This window comes from Schistocerca serialis, chromosome 4, assembly GCF_023864345.2.
Source record: "Schistocerca serialis cubense isolate TAMUIC-IGC-003099 chromosome 4, iqSchSeri2.2, whole genome shotgun sequence".
In the NCBI taxonomy this organism is placed as follows: Eukaryota; Metazoa; Arthropoda; class Insecta; order Orthoptera; family Acrididae; genus Schistocerca; species Schistocerca serialis.
In genome coordinates, this window is record NC_064641.1 from 225058925 (window position 1) to 225078012 (window position 19088).

The window sequence follows — 19088 nt, forward strand, 5'->3', positions numbered from 1 at the left end:
AGTGAAGTTGCACACCATGCAGCCTACTGCGCACAGTTTGAGTCATAACATGACGTCCTGTGGCTGCACAAAAAGCATTATTCAACATAGTGGCGTTGTTTTCAGGGTTCCTCCCAGCCATAATCTGTAGGTAGTGGTCATCCACTGCAGGAGTAGCCCTTGGACGGCCTGAGTGAGGCATGTCATCGACAGTTCGTGTCTCTCTGTATCTCCTCCATATCTGAACAACATTGCTTTGATTCAGAGCCCTTCCTGGCACAAAGTAACAATGTGGACACGATCGAACTGTGGTATTGACCATCTAGGCATGATTGAACTACAGACAACACAAGCCGTGTACCTCCTTCCTTGTGGAATGACTGGTACTGATCGGCTGTTGGACCCCCTCTGTCTAGTAGGCGCTGCTCATGCATGGTTGTTTACATCTTTGGTTGGGTTTAGTGACATCTCTGAACAGTCAAAGGGACTGTGTATGTAATACAATACCCACAGTCAATGTCTGTCTTCAGGAGTTCTGGGAACTGAGGTGTTGCAAAACTTTTTTGATGTGTGTATTTACCCTTCGTTACTCATATAGAAAAGATAGTAATAGTGCCTCAGTGTTTGTGAGCGAGCATAGAGAGAGAGAGAGAATTCCACTGAGAAGCAGAGCCTTTGTTTGGCTGTACTTAAAAACGACAACCAGGAGAATGCCATATTACTTCGAATCGTGTCCACTTTAACATAACTTCTGTCTTTAGTCAATAGGAAACATTCATGTCGGATTTCTTGTTAATCACTTTCAATACAATCACTCAGTGCGAAAATGATATACAGACACCAATTCCAAAGGAGTATATTGTGATACACCGAGAAAGTATTTGAAACAGTAGCTTTTTCTCCATCTGTTTTGTCCACACTGTGAAAAAATTGATACTCTGTACGGGCGCTGATAACCCCGCAGTTGAGCGCCCTACAAACCAAACATCATCATCATCATCATCATCATCATCATCATCATCATCATCCATCTGTTTTCTTTGTTTCTGTTATGGAGGAGTGAAGACTTTATTTAATCTGCTAAGACAATAACTCGTTTGTTCTTGATTTCACTGTCCTCCCCTTTTCCTCCTGCCCACTACTTAATTTTGTTCTCTGTTTAATTTTGTGCTAATTTGTGTAAATGACTTCCATATTCTTATGTACATGTATTTCTTTAAACCAGTTATGGTTACTGTTTTCTGAATTCTAACACAGTTTTTCTATTTATTTGCAATGTGCCCCATTACAATATTTGTAATATTACCATGTTTAGGTTTAATTTTTATACAAGATATACTAGGAACAAGTCTAATTATAACAAATTACAAAAGAAAGAGTAGGAAGTATATATTTGTATTCACAGTAATAAACTCCTGTATGACCCATATATTTTCAGGTAGAACTTCAAGTAGCATAGTTATTCATATGCTAGAAAAAATTATTCTTTTACAAATTTGTGAAATTTGTTCATATATATCTTTACTAAAACTGCTTTATTGATGGGTCACCTGTCTCCCGTTTCTATAACACACTTCCTTAGTGTCTCTCTCTCATTATTAAGTTTGCAGCGCGTCCATAAGTCTACTGGTCAATTACCGTCTGCAAATGTACAAACAGCACTTAGGCTAGACTGAAACACTTGTAGTTAATTTCCATGCCCTGTTAATATTGTAGTAAGATTACATGAATGCAGTAACAATTTGGAAAGACAAAGTTGAAGAGGCGGAAAATTTTTTTTGTGCTTGCGACTTTTGAAGTTTCAGCTCATTCTCTTTCCCAATTTTCTTTCTGTGTGCATTGCAATTTTCTTTTCATCACAGGCAGAAAAATTCTGTAGTAGCTTTCTGTTGCATTTTCTCAAGCTGTTTGTTTGTCAAGCTTGGCTGCCAGTTCATTTCAAGGAGTTCCTACATGAGCTTTTACCCATTCAAAGTTAATATGCTGTTCCCCTGATGCAAATCCCAAATTTTGTTTCTAATCCTTTCTAACTAAAATGTATGATTCTGGAATTTTGTAATGAATCCAGTGTAATTCGGTTGCCATGAATATTACAGTTGCCATTTTAAAATTTATGTCTCATAAGTTATCTAGTTTCTCTAAACCTTGCAAAATTGTTAATAGTTCTGGTTGGCTAATAGTGAAGCCATTCTTTAGTGTGTACTTTCACTGACCGACAACTGTACTATTAATGATTATTGCCACTCCTGAACCTGTTTCATTCTCTAAATAAGTCATATTGACATAAATCTGTATCGAATATTCCTTTATTGTAATGTTCTTCTAAAGTTAGTGTACTTGCCGGATGGGGCCTCAGTTTTAAATCTAAAGGACTGACTGTAGAATGGGCCACATGTTCCATTTTTTATAATTTTATTTTCTTCAGCTGTTGCCTGGAGCCTAGTAATTATTGGTGTAAGGACTGGTAGATTGCACAATGCTTCAGTAGATGTTGTTCTGTAAGCCTTAGCAGTCTTAATGTTGATCAAGTTCTGAATCCCTCAAATCTTCATACAGTTATATTCTCTTCTTAGTGTGTCAATCCAAACAGGAGCTGCATGTGCCAATGTTGGTATTATAGTTCTTTTGTAAATTATTTTCATTGCCCCTGAACGATACTGATTTAAATAAATAATGTATTCATTTTGTTCACTTTTCTTTCATGTTCTGTATATGTTCATTAAAGGTAATTTTAGAATCATTAATTATATCCAAATATTGTTATTGTTCAACTTGTTGCAAAACATTGCTGTGTAGGACTACTAATTATTGCTTTGTCTGTATGCCTTCTCATCATTATTAGCAATACTTTTGATTTTAGGTCATTAAATTGGATACTGTTCAGAGCACAAGCTGTGATTTTCTTTTTTTTTCTATTTCTCTGTTGTTGCACTCCTGTGCACTATGGACTGTATCTGCTTTGGTCAGTATGATTAAGTCATGTACAGATGCTGCTGTCTTTGTTTCAGCTGTGTAATCCAAATTCAGCAGAGAATTATATTGGGTACTCCAAAAATATGGATTACAGTAAGACTCCTGTGGGTGCCCTTTTGTCACCTCCTCTAGTTTGATGATGTTAAATGGGAACACTGCTGTTCTGTTACTGAAATGGTTTCTAGCCAGATTATATAAGTTCCTAGGATATTGAAACTTTTGTAGCATGTTTAGAATGCTGGGCCACCAAAAGCACCCTGAACGTCGAGACTGACCATTATTACGTATAGTCCTTCTTAACTGCCAACAGTGCAATCTCTGTCTCTTTCTCTGGAGCAAATCCGTACTGATTGTTGCTTTGGAGATTTTTAGCGAAGTCATGCTACATATTTCTATTAATTAAGAGCTTTTCCAATTCCCCCCCTCCCCATGCACAGAAAGCTGATGGAACAGAATTTGGAGACTACAGGGTTTGAGAGTGGGTTCTACTTTGGCTCTTTCCCACAGTCTTGGAAAGCAAGCATTCTGTAGGCAATTGTTACATAAAATGGTAAGATACTTGCTGTGTATTCTATGAAGGAGCTTACTAGTAACACCTTTTTTACCAGGAGCCTTGTCTGCAAACAAGTTCATTATTATTTCCTGTATTCTGTCTATGTAAAATCAGGATCATCTACCATTCCATTGACTCAGAGCCTTTGAGATCTTTTTAGTTTATGGTATTCTATGCCTTGTGTTTGGTTATTTTGAGTCTTAAACACTTTATTGAATAAAGTACCTAGACCGTCTTTAAATTCTGTAATAAAAGTTTCAATATTTGTTTCCACTTGAACTTTTTCTGCCAGATTGTGGCCTTTGTTTAAAAAAAAAAATTGTGTAACGTCATGTTCTGTAAATATTTGTGTGTAAGCTCTTCCAAGAAGTAACATTCAAGATCTTCCTTGTGTGAATGAAGGTGTGTGTTTCCCTTTCTTTTTCTGGTGAAAGCTGTGGCTTGAAGCTTATGTGTAAGTAACTTTTAATAGTGATGACTCACCGAAAGGCAGAAGTGCTGCGTCATCAATAGGCACACAAACAAAAGGCATAGAGCTTGGCCAGCTTTGAGAATGCACTGCCTTTTCCAAGCTTGTAGGAAAAACATGCACACACACATGCCCACACGCTCACTCACACTCATGCTCACTCATTCACTCGGTCACTCACTCATTTGCACATGCCTTCCTCTCTACATTGTGCTCAGTTGACTGCCAGCTCTTTTGTGGTCCATGTTGAATGTACTGGGGTGAGGTGGAGATATGGGTTGGGGAGGGGTGAGATATGGAAAGAGACGGGAGGCAGGAAGAGGGTTGGGGGGAGGCATCTAACAGCTTGTGGCAGAGTGGGGAGCCATCTGTGGTCTAGCTAGTGGTACAGGTAGAGAGGCAGGTGGCAGACAGCTGGGCATGTGATTTCAAAGACTAGGGCATGAGATAACAGCACACATCTGGCTAATGTGGGGACACAAATTCGATGGGGTACTGGGATAGGGGGTGAGGAACAGCAAGTTACCGTAGTTTTTTTTTCCAGGAAGATTATGGGAGCGAAGGATATGCTATAAGGTTAGCTCCCATCTGTGCAACTCAGAAAAGCTGCTGCTGCTGGTGGTGGTGGTGGTGGTGGAGGAGGAGGAGGAGGAGGAGGAGGAGGAAAGGATCCAGATAGCATAGGCTGTAAAGCAGCCATTGTAGTCTCACTTGCTGTGCTCTGCTGCATGTTTTGCCACTGGTAAGTCCACCTAGGGTTTGGCAACAGCTTGGCAGTGGCCATTCATTCTAGTTGACAGCTGGTTGGTTGTCATACCAATGTAAAATGCTGTGCACTGGTTGAAGCAGAGCTGGTATATAACATGGCTGCTTTCACAGATGTCCCAGCCTCTGGTGGGGTAGAGTAAGGCTGTGACAGGACTGGAGTAGGTGGTACTGGATGGGTGCATTGGGCTGGTCTTGCATCTGGGTCTTCCACAGGCAGGGGTTTGGGGACACGAATGGCATAGGGATGGACTAGGATGTTGTGGAGATTGGGAGGGTGGTGAAACACCACTTTATGAGGGGGTTGGAAGTATCTTGGCCAGGATATCCATCATTTCAGGGCATGATGGTAGTTAATGCCCTGACGAATTAGTGGTTGTCATTCCAATCTGGGGTGGTATTGGGTGACAAAGGGGTGCACTTCTTTGTGGATGGTACTTGGGATGGATGTGAGGATCAGGTGTGTGTGAAGAAATGACACAGGAGGGCTGTTTACAGTGACCCCACCGAAAGAATCTCGGGTCTTGTTGATCGACGTCTCCAACCAATTGTCCAAAACCTAGCCTCCCAAATTAAAGATACCAACCATTTCGTGCACTGCTTCTCCACCATCCCCACAACTTTACCTCCCGGATCCCTACTCGTCACTGTTGATGCAACCTCACCATTCACCACCATCCCTCGTGTCCATGGCCTTGTTGCAGTTGAACATTACCTCTCCCAAAGCCTTGCAAATTCCAGTCCCTCCACTCCATTCCTCATACAACTAACCAACTACATTCTAACCCTTAACTATTTCACCTTTGAAGGTAAGGTAAACGAACAAATTTGTGGCACCTGCATGGCACCCTCCTAAGCCAACATCTTCATTGACCACCTAGAGGAAACATTCCTAGCTTCCCAGAACCTCAAACCCCTGGTCTGGTTCAGTTTTCTTGTTGACTCCTTCGTAATCCTGACCCGAGCCCAGGACACGTTAGTCTCATTCCACACAATCTCAACACCTTCTCTCTCACCCACTTCATCTGGTCATCCCCCACCTATCGTGCCACCTTCCTAGATGTCGATCTCCTCTTTTCAGATGGCTCCATCCACACCTCAGTCCTCATAGACCCACCAATCACCAACAGTACCAGCACTTTGACAGCTGCCACACCTTCCATACCAAACATCTTCCCATACCCATACAGCCCACTACCCGTGGTCGATGCATCTACAGTGATGAGAACTCACTCGCCCAGTATGCTGAAGGTCTCACAAAGGCATCCACAGCCAGGCAATACCCTTCAGACCTACTCCTCAAACAGATCTCCCATGCCATATCCTCACACACACCTGATCCTCACATCCACCCAAGTCTCAAAGAGGCACCCCCTTGTCACATAATACCAGTCCGGACTGGGACGAGTGAACCACATCGTTCGTCATGGCTTTGATTGTCTATCATCATGCCCTGAAATGAGAGACATCCTGCCCAAGATACTTCCAACTTCTCCCAAAGTGGTGTTTTGCCACCCACGCAACATCCATCACACACTAATCCATCCCTATGCCATTTCCATCCCCAATCCTCTGCCACAGGGATCGTACACCGGTGAAGATCCAGATGCAAGATGTGACCAATCCACCCATCCTAGCTCCACCTACATCAGTTCTGTCACAGGGTTATCCTTCTCCATCAGAAGCTGGGCCATGTGTGAGAAGCTCTGCTACAACCTCTGCACAGCATTTTGCACTGGTATGACAACTAACCAGCTGTCAACTAGAATGAGTGGCCACTGCCAGTGGCCCAACATGCAGCAGAGCACAACATTAGAGACCAGCACTAGCTCTTCTGAGCTACGCAGATGGGAGCTATCCTTACAGCATATCCTTCACTCTGGTAACCTTCTTGGCCAAAACCGAAGGTAATTCGCTGCCTCCCCCCCCCCTTTCGTGCGTGTGTGTGCGCGCGCGCGCGCGCGCGCGCGCGCTTGTGTGTGTGTGTGTGTGTGTGTGTGTGTGTGTGTGTGTGTGTGTGTCTGGCGGGGGGAGAGGGGGGGGTGGCGCTCGTGCTGTTATCTCACACCCTAGTCAGTGCTGGTCAGTGAAATCGCATGCTCAGCTGTCTGCCACCTGCAACCTCCTCCACCTGCATCCCTAACTGGCCCAAAGACAAAGATAGCTCCCCACTCTCCCACGAGGTGCTACATGCTTTCCCCTAACCCCTTCCCTGCCTCCTGCCCCTCTCCATACCTCACCCCCCCCCCCCCAATCACCACCCCACCCCACCCCACTCCATCCCCTCACCTCACCCCAGTACACTCATTGTGGCCCAGGAAAGAGCTGGCAAGCGACTGAGCTCACTGTAGGGAGACAGGCTTGTGCATGTGAATGAGTGCGTGCGTGCGTATGTACATGTTTTTACTACATGATTGAAAAAGGAAGTGCATTCCAAAAGCTAGCCAAGCTCTGTGCCTTTCATTTGTGTACCAATCAATGACACAGCACTTCTGCCTTTCAGTGAATCATCTTCCTTATTCTGAAATAATTCATAATTCTCAACCAGAACTTTCCATATGTTATTGTCTTTTAATTGTTTATGTCTGCAATTTAAAGTGTAGTCTTTACAGTAAGTAGCAATCTATCTTTTCCTAAAGTGATGATATTCCAACCTGGAGTTTCCATTGTTTGACATTACACAGTTTTTTTAAGTAGGGGGACCAAGATTTTATACAAAGGAAGAGTAAAAACCAATTAAAAATTAAAAACACAATGTTTGTTACACAAGAAATCAGAAATATAAATAATATAAAAATACAGCAACAAGAGAAATTACATCTCTGACATACAATTCATAAACCATCAGCAGGCACTAACAGAGTTTGCATAATTGTGGCTCAATTAATAATTGAAGAAATACAATCAGTAATAACAGTTTGCACACTACTGCTTTAGTCCAACACATTTTTGGAAAATTTATTTCAAATGTAAAATTAGTTGTAAAAGAGGCTGTACTTTATTTATATTTTTTAAAATGACATTCACTGACATTTGCGTGTACTTTTGCTTTTCGTATTACTTTTTATAAATTTTTGTTCTTTTAAAAAACTTTTTAAAAAGTTTCAAGTTTTATAACTTCACAAATTTCCGTTCCTGGCAGTGTGTTTTCTAAAATATCCAGTTCACGTGACTGGCTACAGAAATCACAAGTTGGTGCAGAGGACATTGTTTGCTATCCTCCCACCTCGCCTATGCTTTTTCCTTCTCCCCCTTTTACCCACTCTCTTCTTTCCTGTACCCAGTCACTCCCATATCCGTATGTAATATTGCAGTGCAATATTCTAATTTCAATCGTTCATTATGTGACAATATGATGTACTTTCATTGAAGCGTTAAATGACTTTAAGATGTTCAAAATGCCTAATTATATTTGTTCATATATCTGTATAGAGCTTTTTAGTGGATTAAGCACACTTGAGGATGGCAACTACGTGCCAAAACAAGTAACATGTAAATTTTTTATATCGAAGCAATTGTGATGTAACAAATTAATATCCACACATTTACAAAGGTCGCATACATCAAGTTGGCAGTACGACAGATTTTAAAAAGTGACTGGTCATTACTTACCAGGATTGCTGTCTTCCCTAAATATCTAATTCCAACTATTTTTGTTGATTACAATATGGTTCTAGGATGAAAGTAATATCAATCTGATATTGCATAATAAGCTGCATTAGGTTAGTTTTTACAGCTCTGGAGTGCTATAGATTTACTTGTATGTCCATGATTTGTTTTTGAGTCATTTGACTTGTATTTGGTGTCATCATTAGTGATAATCAATACTCTATTTAGGCTATGTACTGTTTACTTTCAACATATAAATCTACTGCATTGTTCTTATCCGAAAACGGAGATGACAAACAAATATCTCATTTAGTGTCCATTTCTTTTTAGTTGCACTTAAAAATCACTGTAGTTGACGATGTTTGTTGATTTCTTTGTGTTTTGTGAATTGTTTATCGGTTAATTGTTGCAGAGCTAAAATATCTTTATTGTACTGTTTTGCAATAAGAAGTGTTATTTCTGGTTGCTTGTTGCTTTTGAAAAGGCTTTGAATTATTTTGGAGACAGGTGGTTATCTTTAGGGATCTCTTCTGCCAATAGGGCAATATTTGTTGAGGAACTTGATACTGACGAACTGCATTCAGATCCTGTACCATTTCATCTTTTATTGTGTTCTGCCAGATGCAGATGTTGTATCAGTAGCAGCTGCTGCACTTGACGTTATGTGAGCTTCAGTATTAGCTGGAAATGATACAGATTTACCAGATACTGTCTCGCTAAATTCATTTAAGTTGTTAATTTTCTTTGGAAGGCCTATGACAGTTCCATCTACCAGGCGCTTTTTTTTTTTAAATCTGGAGTTCATCAGAAAAATTGTAATTGGTCAGGATTGAACTGTTGGCAGTATCTTTAGAAAATTCAAGATGAGATTAATGGCTTTTAGTATGTTAGTTGACATTTATAGTACAACAGCAGAAGAGACGGATGTATGTTTCTCTTCTTCAGACTGTGTTGGAGACAGGGCAATTTCAGGAGCTGCTTCTTTACAGTGATGACATACTGTGTCATCCACAGTAATGATCAAATTGTTGAATATGTTTTGAGCAGTATGACAAAGTGATTTTATATGATAGCATTCCTGAACTTGGGAGCTGATTATAATATCTCTAACATGTCCTAGTGTATGTCCCCATTTAGATATTTTATTAACTATAACAGCATTACTAACGGAGGGAAATATATTTGAAGAAACAACATGTGTACTGACACTCTTAATACACTTTACTGGCATCATTAACTCCTTAACACACAAATTACCTTCTTGCACTAATCAATTTACATTTTCAACAGCTCTTGTAAAAATACAAATATTGCTCCAGATTTATACGAGTAATGTGTAATAGTGATGCTATAAATTATTTCAGTTTCTGATTTTTCATAGTCATCTATTACAGTATTGAGAACAAAACAGAGGATTGCAATTTTGATGGAACAGCCAGTGCTGGCTGAGGTAGTTCAGTCATGGAGGTTCCAGTCGAGCTTCCATTTGTGCGCACAATCATAGCTTTGATGTTGACCGTTGACTGCAGCACCATGCTGTAACTGTTCGAGGAGCTTGACATGCTGACAAAGCTGCCTCGTTTAACTTAATTACATGGGAACCTCAGCCCCTGCGCTAAAATTAATTACACCACAGTGATTGTTGTGAAGTAAACTATAACACAACAGAGTTCAAGAACTTTAACAGTTGTGTTAAACCACTGTTCTTAGGACCTATTCTTTTGGTGTACCCATATTGTATGAATCGTCCCTAGCAATTTTCCATATTGTTAGTGTAGTTGTATATTATTTGTTAATTTTGTAAATGCTATACTGCTGCCTAATATCCACATTTGTTTTCTCCACCGAGTCCATGTTTTTAATTTATTATTCGTTAATTCTAATCTTGCACACATGTGAATTGGCCAAATTCGTGGATGTGGAATTTTTGCGTTCCTGTGATTTTGTTGTAAATACACTCCTGGAAATTGAAATAAGAACACCGTGAATTCATTGTCCCAGGAAGGGGAAACTTTATTGACACATTCCTGGGGTCAGATACATCACATGATCACACTGACAGAACCACAGGCACATAGACACAGGCAACAGAGCATGCACAATGTCGGCACTAGTACAGTGTATATCCACCTTTCGCAGCAATGCAGGCTGCTATTCTCCCATGGAGACGATCGTAGAGATGCTGGATGTAGTCCTGTGGAACGGCTTGCCATGCCATTTCCACCTGGCGCTTCAGTTGGACCAGCGTTCGTGCTGGACGTGCAGACCGCGTGAGACGACGCTTCATCCAGTCCCAAACATGCTCAATGGGGGACAGATCCGGAGATCTTGCTGGCCAGGGTAGTTGACTTACACCTTCTAGAGCACGTTGGGTGGCACGGGATACATGCGGACGTGCATTGTCCTGTTGGAACAGCAAGTTCCCTTGCCGGTCTAGGAATGGTAGAACGATGGGTTCGATGACGGTTTGGATGTACCGTGCACTATTCAGTGTCCCCTCGACGATCACCAGTGGTGTACGGCCAGTGTAGGAGATCGCTCCCCACACCGTGATGCCGGGTGTTGGCCCTGTGTGCCTTGGTCGTATGCAGTCCTGATTGTGGCGCTCACCTGCACGGCGCCAAACACGCATACGACCATCATTGGCACCAAGGCAGAAGCGACTCTCATCGCTGAAGATGACACGTCTCCATTCGTCCCTCCATTCACGCCTGTCGCGACACCACTGGAGGCGGGCTGCACGATGTTGGGGCGTGAGCGGAAGACGGCCTGACGGTGTGCGGGACCGTAGCCCAGCTTCATGGAGATGGTTGCGAATGGTCCTCGCCGATACCCCAGGAGCAACAGTGTCCCTAATTTGCTGGGAAGTGGCGGTGCGGTCCCCTACGGCACTGCGTAGGATCCTACGGTCTTGGCGTGCATCCGTGCGTCGCTGCGGTCCGGTCCCAGGTCGACGGGCACGTGCACCTTCCGCCGACCACTGGCGACAACATCGATGTACTGTGGAGACCTCACGCCCCACGTGTTGAGCAATTCGGCGGTACGTCCACCCGGCCTCCCGCATGCCCACTATACGCCCTCGCTCAAAGTCCGTCAACTGCACATACGGTTCACGTCCACGCTGTCGCGGCATGCTACCAGTGTTAAAGACTGCGATGGAGCTCCGTATGCCACGGCAAACTGGCTGACACTGACGGCGGCGGTGCACAAATGCTGCGCAGCTAGCGCCATTCGACGGCCAACACCGCGGTTCCTGGTGTGTCCGCTGTGCCGTGCGTGTGATCATTGCTTGTACAGCCCTCTCGCAGTGTCCGGAGCAAGTATGGTGGGTCTGACACACCGGTGTCAATGTGTTCTTTTTTCCATTTCCAGGAGTGTATCTACCATCAAGTGGAATGCTGTATCAGTTTTCCATAACATTTCTCTTATATCCTTTTTTTCCATTCCAGCTCGCTCATTGCTTTCAGCTAGATAAATGTTTCCTTATTTCAGATTTTTCCCTTCTTTGTGATGAAATTTGTTGATGCAGTTTTTTTGTTGGTTATACCTTCATTTTTGTTCTAAGACGATTTGCAGGCCTACTTTTTCTGTCGTTTTAAGTGTTCAGGGCTGTTGTGATGCTATCTGCACACTGTCTGTCAGAATTGAAAAATCTGTTTTTTGTTTTTGCAGAGTAGTGGCTGGAAAAAACTTAGTAAAATTGTACAATGTTTCACCCTTTTTCTCCGTAGGTGAAACTGGTTTTAAAACACAATCGTTATTTTGTTGAGTCGCCATTTCCTGAAGTGCTTCAGAAGCTGCTGAAAGATCCAGTAATTCAAGAATGCCGGTTACGTCGAAATGTGGAAGATGGTGCTGAGGGTGATGGCCTGATCACACAGACACAGGACAAGAAAGGTACAACACAGGTCAGTTGATTTCCAGCATTTCTTAAATCTCTCTCGAATATGGCGTTTATGCCATTTGCATCATAAATGTGTTGTTCTTGAATTTCCTGTCATCTTTATATTCTTTATTTGCGTATGCAGTTTGGCAGCAGTGCACCTCCTACAGAAGGTGCAGGGCCGACAGATGCAGATGGCCAGGCTGTACCAGAGGACATAACTAGCTTCTATGACAAGATTGATAAGGAAGATGAGGATGAAGAGGATTCTGTTACAAAAATTGTGTCATTTGAAGTCAACCAGGTCAGTGTTTTTTTAGTGTAGTTGTTTACAGTTTGTACATAATCATAATCTTTAGACAACAAAGTTGTGTTGGTACATGTTGAAGAATTTAAACATATTGTTCACTGATTCAAACAATTGCAAAAGATATTGAGCACAAAAAATATGAGTATTGTTTTACTGTGAACAGTCAAAACACAATTATGGAACTAGGACCAATATCCAAACACATAAAAACACGTACTTATCAATTGCTGATACATTAACATTTAACAGTGCTGACACAAACATAAAGCACTTCAGTATTGCATTATATTTGTTTTCAGGATAAATTTATCATTAGAATTAATGTTCAGAGTAGCTCACAGTTCTGTAGTGATTAAACAATAATCCTTTGATAAGGTATTTCCTCCTAAAAGTCAGCAGATTTTTAGATGCTCTCTCTCTCTCTCTCTCTCTCTCTCTCTCTCTCTCTCTCTCTCTCAAAATACTGCTGTACTAATTTACCTATCTGAGATCAGAAAATTTGAGCCAATTACTGAATTTCTTTGTTTTCCATCCACACTTTTGTACATTCTTCTCTGGTAGCTTCAGACATTATTTTGCTTAATATAAACATGCCATGCAGTTGAATTCATTGGTTTTTGCAGTAGCAGCTGCTTTGTTAATAATGGGCTGATACTCATGTTATTTCAGTTCGGGTTTAACTATTAGATAATCCTATTTCCTCTCACTGTTTATCCACACTTTTAAATGAATGTATTGTGGTTCTGGAAGCCAACATTTGTGGCAACTTTCCTTTCTTCTTTATTTGTGTCTGCAGCAACCTATAAAGTAATCACTTCTCATCTTTGACTCCTACCCCCATGAACCATGGACCTTGTCGTTGGTGGGGAGGCCTGCGTGCCTCAGCGATACAGGTGGCCATATCGTAGGTGCAACCACAATGGAGGGGTATCTGTTGAGAGGCCAGACAAAAGTGTGGTTTGAAGAGTGGCAGCAGCCTTTTCAGTAGTTGCAGGGGCAACAGTCTGGATGATTGACTGATCTGGCCTTGGAACACTAACCAAAATGGCCTTGCTGTGCTGGTACTGCGAACGGCTGAAAGCAAGGGGAAACTACAGCCGTAATTTTTCCCGAGGGCATGCAGCTTTACTGTATGGTTAAATGATGATGGCGTCCTCTTGGGTAAAATACTCTGGAGGTAAAATAGTCCCCCATTCGGATCTCCGGGCGGGGACTACTCAAGAGGACGTCGTTATCAGGAGAAAGAAAACTGGCGTTCTACGGATCGGAGCGTGGAATGTCAGATCCCTTAATTGGGCAGGTAGGTTAGAAAATTTAAAAAGGGAAATGGATAGGTTAAAGTTAGATATAATGGGAATTAGTGAAGTTCAGTGGCAGGAGGAACAAGACTTTTGGTCAGGTGAATACAGGGTTATAAATACAAAATCAAATAGGGGTAATGCAGGAGTAGGTTTAATAATGAATAAAAAAAATAGGAGTGCGGGTAAGCTACTACCAACAGCATAGTGAACGCATTATTGTGGCCAAGATAGACACGAAGCCCATGCCTACTACAGTAGTACAAGTTTATATGCCAACTAGCTCTGCAGATGATGAAGAAATTGATGAAATGTATGATGAGATAAAAGAAATTATTCAGGTAGTGAAGGGAGACGAAAATTTAATAGTCATGGGTGACTGGAATTCGAGAGTAGGAAAAGGGAGAGAAGGAAACATAATGGGTGAATATGGATTGGGGGAGAGAAATGAAAGAGGAAGCCGTCTGGTAGAATTTTGCACAGAGCGTAACTTAATCATAGCTGACACTTGGTTCAAGAATCATAAAAGAAGGTTGTATACATGGGAGAATCCTGGAGATACTAGAAGGTATCAGATAGATTATATAATGGTAAGACAGAGATTTAGGAACCAGGTTTTAAATTGTAAGACATTTCCAGGGGCAGATGTGGACTCTGACCACAATCTATTGGTTATGAACTGTAGATTAAAACTGAAGAAACTGCAAAAAGGTGGGAATTTAAGGAGATGGGACCTGGATAAACTGACTAAACCAGAGGTTGTACAGAGTTTCAGGGAGAGCATAAGGGAACAATTGACAGGAATGGGGGAAAGAAATACAGTAGAAGAATGGGTAGCTCTGAGGGATGAAGTAGTGAAGGCAGCAGAGGATCAAGTAGGTAAAAAGATGAGGGCTAGTAGAAATCCTTGGGTAACAGAAGAAATATTGAATTTAATTGATGAAAGGAGAAAATATAAAAATGCAGTAAATGAAGCAGGCAAAAGGGAATACAAACGTCTCAAAAATGAGATCGACAGGAAGTGCAAAATGGCTACCGTATTTACTCGAATCTAAGCCGCACTTTTTTTCCGGTTTTTGTAATCCAAAAAACCGCCTGCGGCTTAGAATCGAGTGCAAAGTAAGCGGAAGTTCTGAAAAATGTTGGTAGGTGCCGCCACAACTAACTTCTGCCATCGAATATATGTAGCGCTACAACAGGCATGTCTTGCAGGCACAAAGATAAATACTGGCGCCAAAACCTCTTCGTCAGCAAATAAATTTAAAAAAGGTGGAAAACGAGCTTTTTTTCTCCGCCCCGAGTTTCGACCACTGCACTTTCATACATTATCCAACGAAGTAAATAGAAATTTCGTATTGTTCATCTTCTAGCAGCATTTCAATGTACTATGAAAATCCGACTGGCAAGACTGTTTGGAGTGTTTGTCAATATGGGAAACTTTACGTCCTGAATTTTTTCCTACCTGTGAGAAGAGATGATTGCTACTAGGAACTTTTATGAATTGTGAATCACATGCAGTATTCTCTTCACCATAAGGATAATACGAATATAAACATTTTGCCATGTATTCTTTCGTTTTTGCTGCTGTCTCATTTAAATCCTGTCTGCCTAATAAACTACGAAACTAGAGCGAGAGCACAGCAAACGCGGAAGAATACACAAATCATGTCATGTTTATATTCGTATTATTCTTATGCCTAATAGTGATACAGTCAGAAATGAAGCACGGCAATTGACTAGATTTTTAAATCTAAGATGACTAATTTCTGTGCAGAATATAATGTACTAAAGAGGCATCTGCAAAGATTTTCAAACGGAGAAAAATGTTCGCTAAACTCTCGTTCAGAACATCTTCCATCATATGCAGTCTGTTATTTGGTTCTTGTTGAACATTATCAAAGAAAACAGCAGTGCAAGTAACCGCGCACAAGAGCAAGCCATTATCAGAATGCGACAAACAATGCGTGACACAGTACAGTAATGCATTTTCAGCTTAGAGTGACGTAAACACATAACGGCACTTATCAGATCAAAGAAAAATAAGCAATCAATTCAAACCAGACAAAGCACGTGAAAAAGGAAGGGTACCCGTATAAATACGGACGGAGCGCCTGACACATAGCAATGGCTTCCTGGTAAAGCTTAACTGCTAAGCTTACGACTCGAACCAAACTACTGTAGCTGTATCGTCATTCGTTCGACCTCAGTTGTGTCTCGTATCATAATGGACCAACTTAGTTTCGATTTAGAGGTGCGGCCTAAAACTTTTATCTCCCCTTGAATTTCGAGTCTCAAATTTCAGGTGCGGCTTAGAATCGGGAATAGTTTTTTCCTTGATTTCGAGTCTCATTTTTCAGGTGCGGCTTAGATTCGAGTGCGGCTTAGATTCAAGTAAATATGGTAAGCAGGGATGGCTAGAGGACAAATGTAAGGATGTAGAGGCTTATCTCACTAGGGGTAAATAGATACTGCCTACAGGAAAATTAAGGAGACCTTTCGAGAAAAGAGAGCCACTTGTATAGCGAAAGGCTATTTACAATTTGTACAGAAACAAGAGCTCAGATGGAAACCCAGTTCTCTGCAAAGAAGGGAAAGCAGAAAGGTGGAAGGAGTATATAGAGGGTCTATACAAGGGCGATGTACTTGGGGACAATATTATGGAAATGGAAGAGGATGTAGATGAAGATGAAATGGGAGATATGATACTGCGTGAAGAGTTTGACAAAGCACTGAAAGACCTGAGTCGAAACAAGGCCCCCGGAGTAGACAACATTCCATTAGAACTACTGACAGCCTTGGGAGAGCCAGTCCTGACAAAACTCTACCATCTGGTGAGCAAGATGTATGAGACAGGCGAAATACCCTCAGACTTCAAGAAGAATGTAATAATTCCAATTCCAAAGAAAGCAGGTGTTGACAGATGTGAAAATTACTGAACTATTAGTTTAATAAGTCACAGCTGCAAAATACTAACACGAATTCTTTACAGACAAATGGAAAAACTGGTAGGAGCCTACCTTGGTGAAGATCAGTTTGGATTCCGCAGAAATGTTGGAACATGTGAGGCAATACTGACCCTACGACTTATCTTAGAAAATAGATTAAGGAAAGGCAAACCTACATTTCTAGCATTTGTAGACTTAGAGAAAGCTTTTGACAATGTTGACTGGAATACCCTCTTTCAAATTCAAAAGGTGGCAGGGGTAAAATACAGGGAGCGAAAGGCTATTTACAATTTGTACAGAAACCAGATGGCAGTTATAAGAGTCGACGGGCATGAAAGGGAAGCAGCGGTTGGGAAGGGAGTGGGACAGGGTTGTAGCCTGTCCCCGATGTTATTCAATCTGTATATTGAGCAAGCAGTGGAGGAAACAAAAGAAAAGTTCGGAGTAGGTATTAAAGTCCATGGAGAACAAATAAAAACATTGAGGTTCGCCAATGACATTGTAATTCTGTCAGAGACAGCAAAGGACTTGGAAGAGCAGTTGAACAGAATAGACAGTGTCTTGAAAGAAGGATATAAGATGAACATCAACAAAAGTAAAACGAGGATAATGGAATGTAGTCGAATTAAGTCGGGTGATGCTGAGGGAATTAGATTAGGAAATGAGACACTTAAAGTAGTAAAGGAGTTTTGCTATTTGGGGAGCAAAATAACTGATGATGGTCGAAGTAGAGAGGGTATAAAATGTAGACTGGAAAGCGTTTCTAAAGAAGAGAAATTTGTTAACATCGAGTAAAATCTATATTGTCAGGAAGTCGTTTCTGAAAGTATTTGTATGGAGTGTAGCCATGTATGAAAGTGAAACATGGATGATAAATAGTTTGGACAAGAAGAGAATAGAAGCTTTTGAAATGTGGTGCTACAGAAGAATGCTGAAGATTAGATGGGTAGATCACATAACTAATGAGGAGGTATTGAATAGAATTGGGGAGAAGAGGAGTTTGTGGCACAACTTGACAAGAAGAAGGGACCGGTTGGTAGGACATATTCTGAGGCATCAAGGGATCACAAATTTAGCATTGGAGGGCAGCATGGAGGGTAAAAATCGTAGAGGGAGACCAAGAGATGAATACACTAAGCAGATTCAGAAAGATGTAGGCTGCAGTAAGTACTGGGAGATGAAGAAGATCAAACAAGTCTCAGGACTGAAGACGACAACAACAACAACAACAAATTCTTTGACTAGTTTCACAGCAATCATTTCCTTAATCCGGTAAGACTGTTACATGTACAGCAGATAAAACTGCAGTACACCTTCTGTGAATACAACAGAATGTAACCATTTATACCACAAACAGATGAATTCTGATGGGAAGTAACAAGTGCAGATCTATGAATGGAAAAAAATTTATTTTGATCACGTAATTTATTTGTTAGGGCATACGATGTGATACATACTAGATAAAATACTTGTGCTGTTATGCTAATTCTTTGTGAAATGTTCACGTGAAGAGGAAAGAAAATTTCAGGAAATTTCACACTGTTAATAGTGAAGCTGCAGTGGCTAAATTGAGAGAACACTTAGTTGAAAACACCTACTAACAGCTCCAAGTCCTATTAAGTTGTAAGATTTTTCTCCTTTTGTCAGCATTTAAATTTATTGATAGTTTAGATATCAACATTGAAAGTACATTAGTTCGACTGTTTCAGTTTCTTTCCATGCACTTTAGTATTGTTCTGTGGGATTATGAAATAATTTTCAGGCCTCCTTGTAATTATCATTTTTAAGCCTGTGAAATTGTGTTAGTCTTTTTTTTCTGTCACTGTAAAATAATTTAAAAAGAATAAGACCAAGAAAAATCCTAAATTGTGATAGGAGGGGGACAACTTTTGTGCAATGTCTGTAGACTTTCTTTTACTTTTGCGTAAGAAACTGGAAATGATTTACTAATAAATTTCTTTTCCTTTCTTTCCTTGTTACAGGAAAAAATTGAGGTGATCCAGAAGCGCTGTATTGAGCTTGAGCATCCCCTGCTGGCAGAGTATGATTTTCGAAATGACACTGTGAATCCAGATATCAAGTTAGTATTCATATATATAATTGTCAGATCCATACTTATTACAAAAATGTATGTATGTATGTTTGTTCCACATCACCTCCTAAACCACTAGAGTGATTTCAACCAAACTTGGTACATGTATCGCTTACGTCTAAAAAGAATCACTGTGGAGTAAGAATCACCTAATCACCTACCTATTAAAGGATTTTGGGGGGGGGGGGGGGGGGGCGCCAGCATGAAAAAGA

At 41.1% G+C, this 19088-nt stretch overlaps 1 protein-coding gene across 1 annotated transcript in view; it reads left to right on the forward strand.

Annotated features, from left to right (window-relative positions):
• Positions 1-19088, forward strand: part of LOC126473861 (general transcription and DNA repair factor IIH helicase subunit XPB) — a 102033-nt gene that overhangs the window by 18588 nt on the left and 64357 nt on the right. The window contains exons 6-8 of the mRNA XM_050101189.1: positions 12080-12256; positions 12377-12535; positions 18767-18864. Of these exons, the coding sequence (XP_049957146.1) occupies positions 12080-12256; positions 12377-12535; positions 18767-18864 (434 nt within the window). The remainder of the gene's footprint in view (positions 1-12079; positions 12257-12376; positions 12536-18766; positions 18865-19088) is intronic.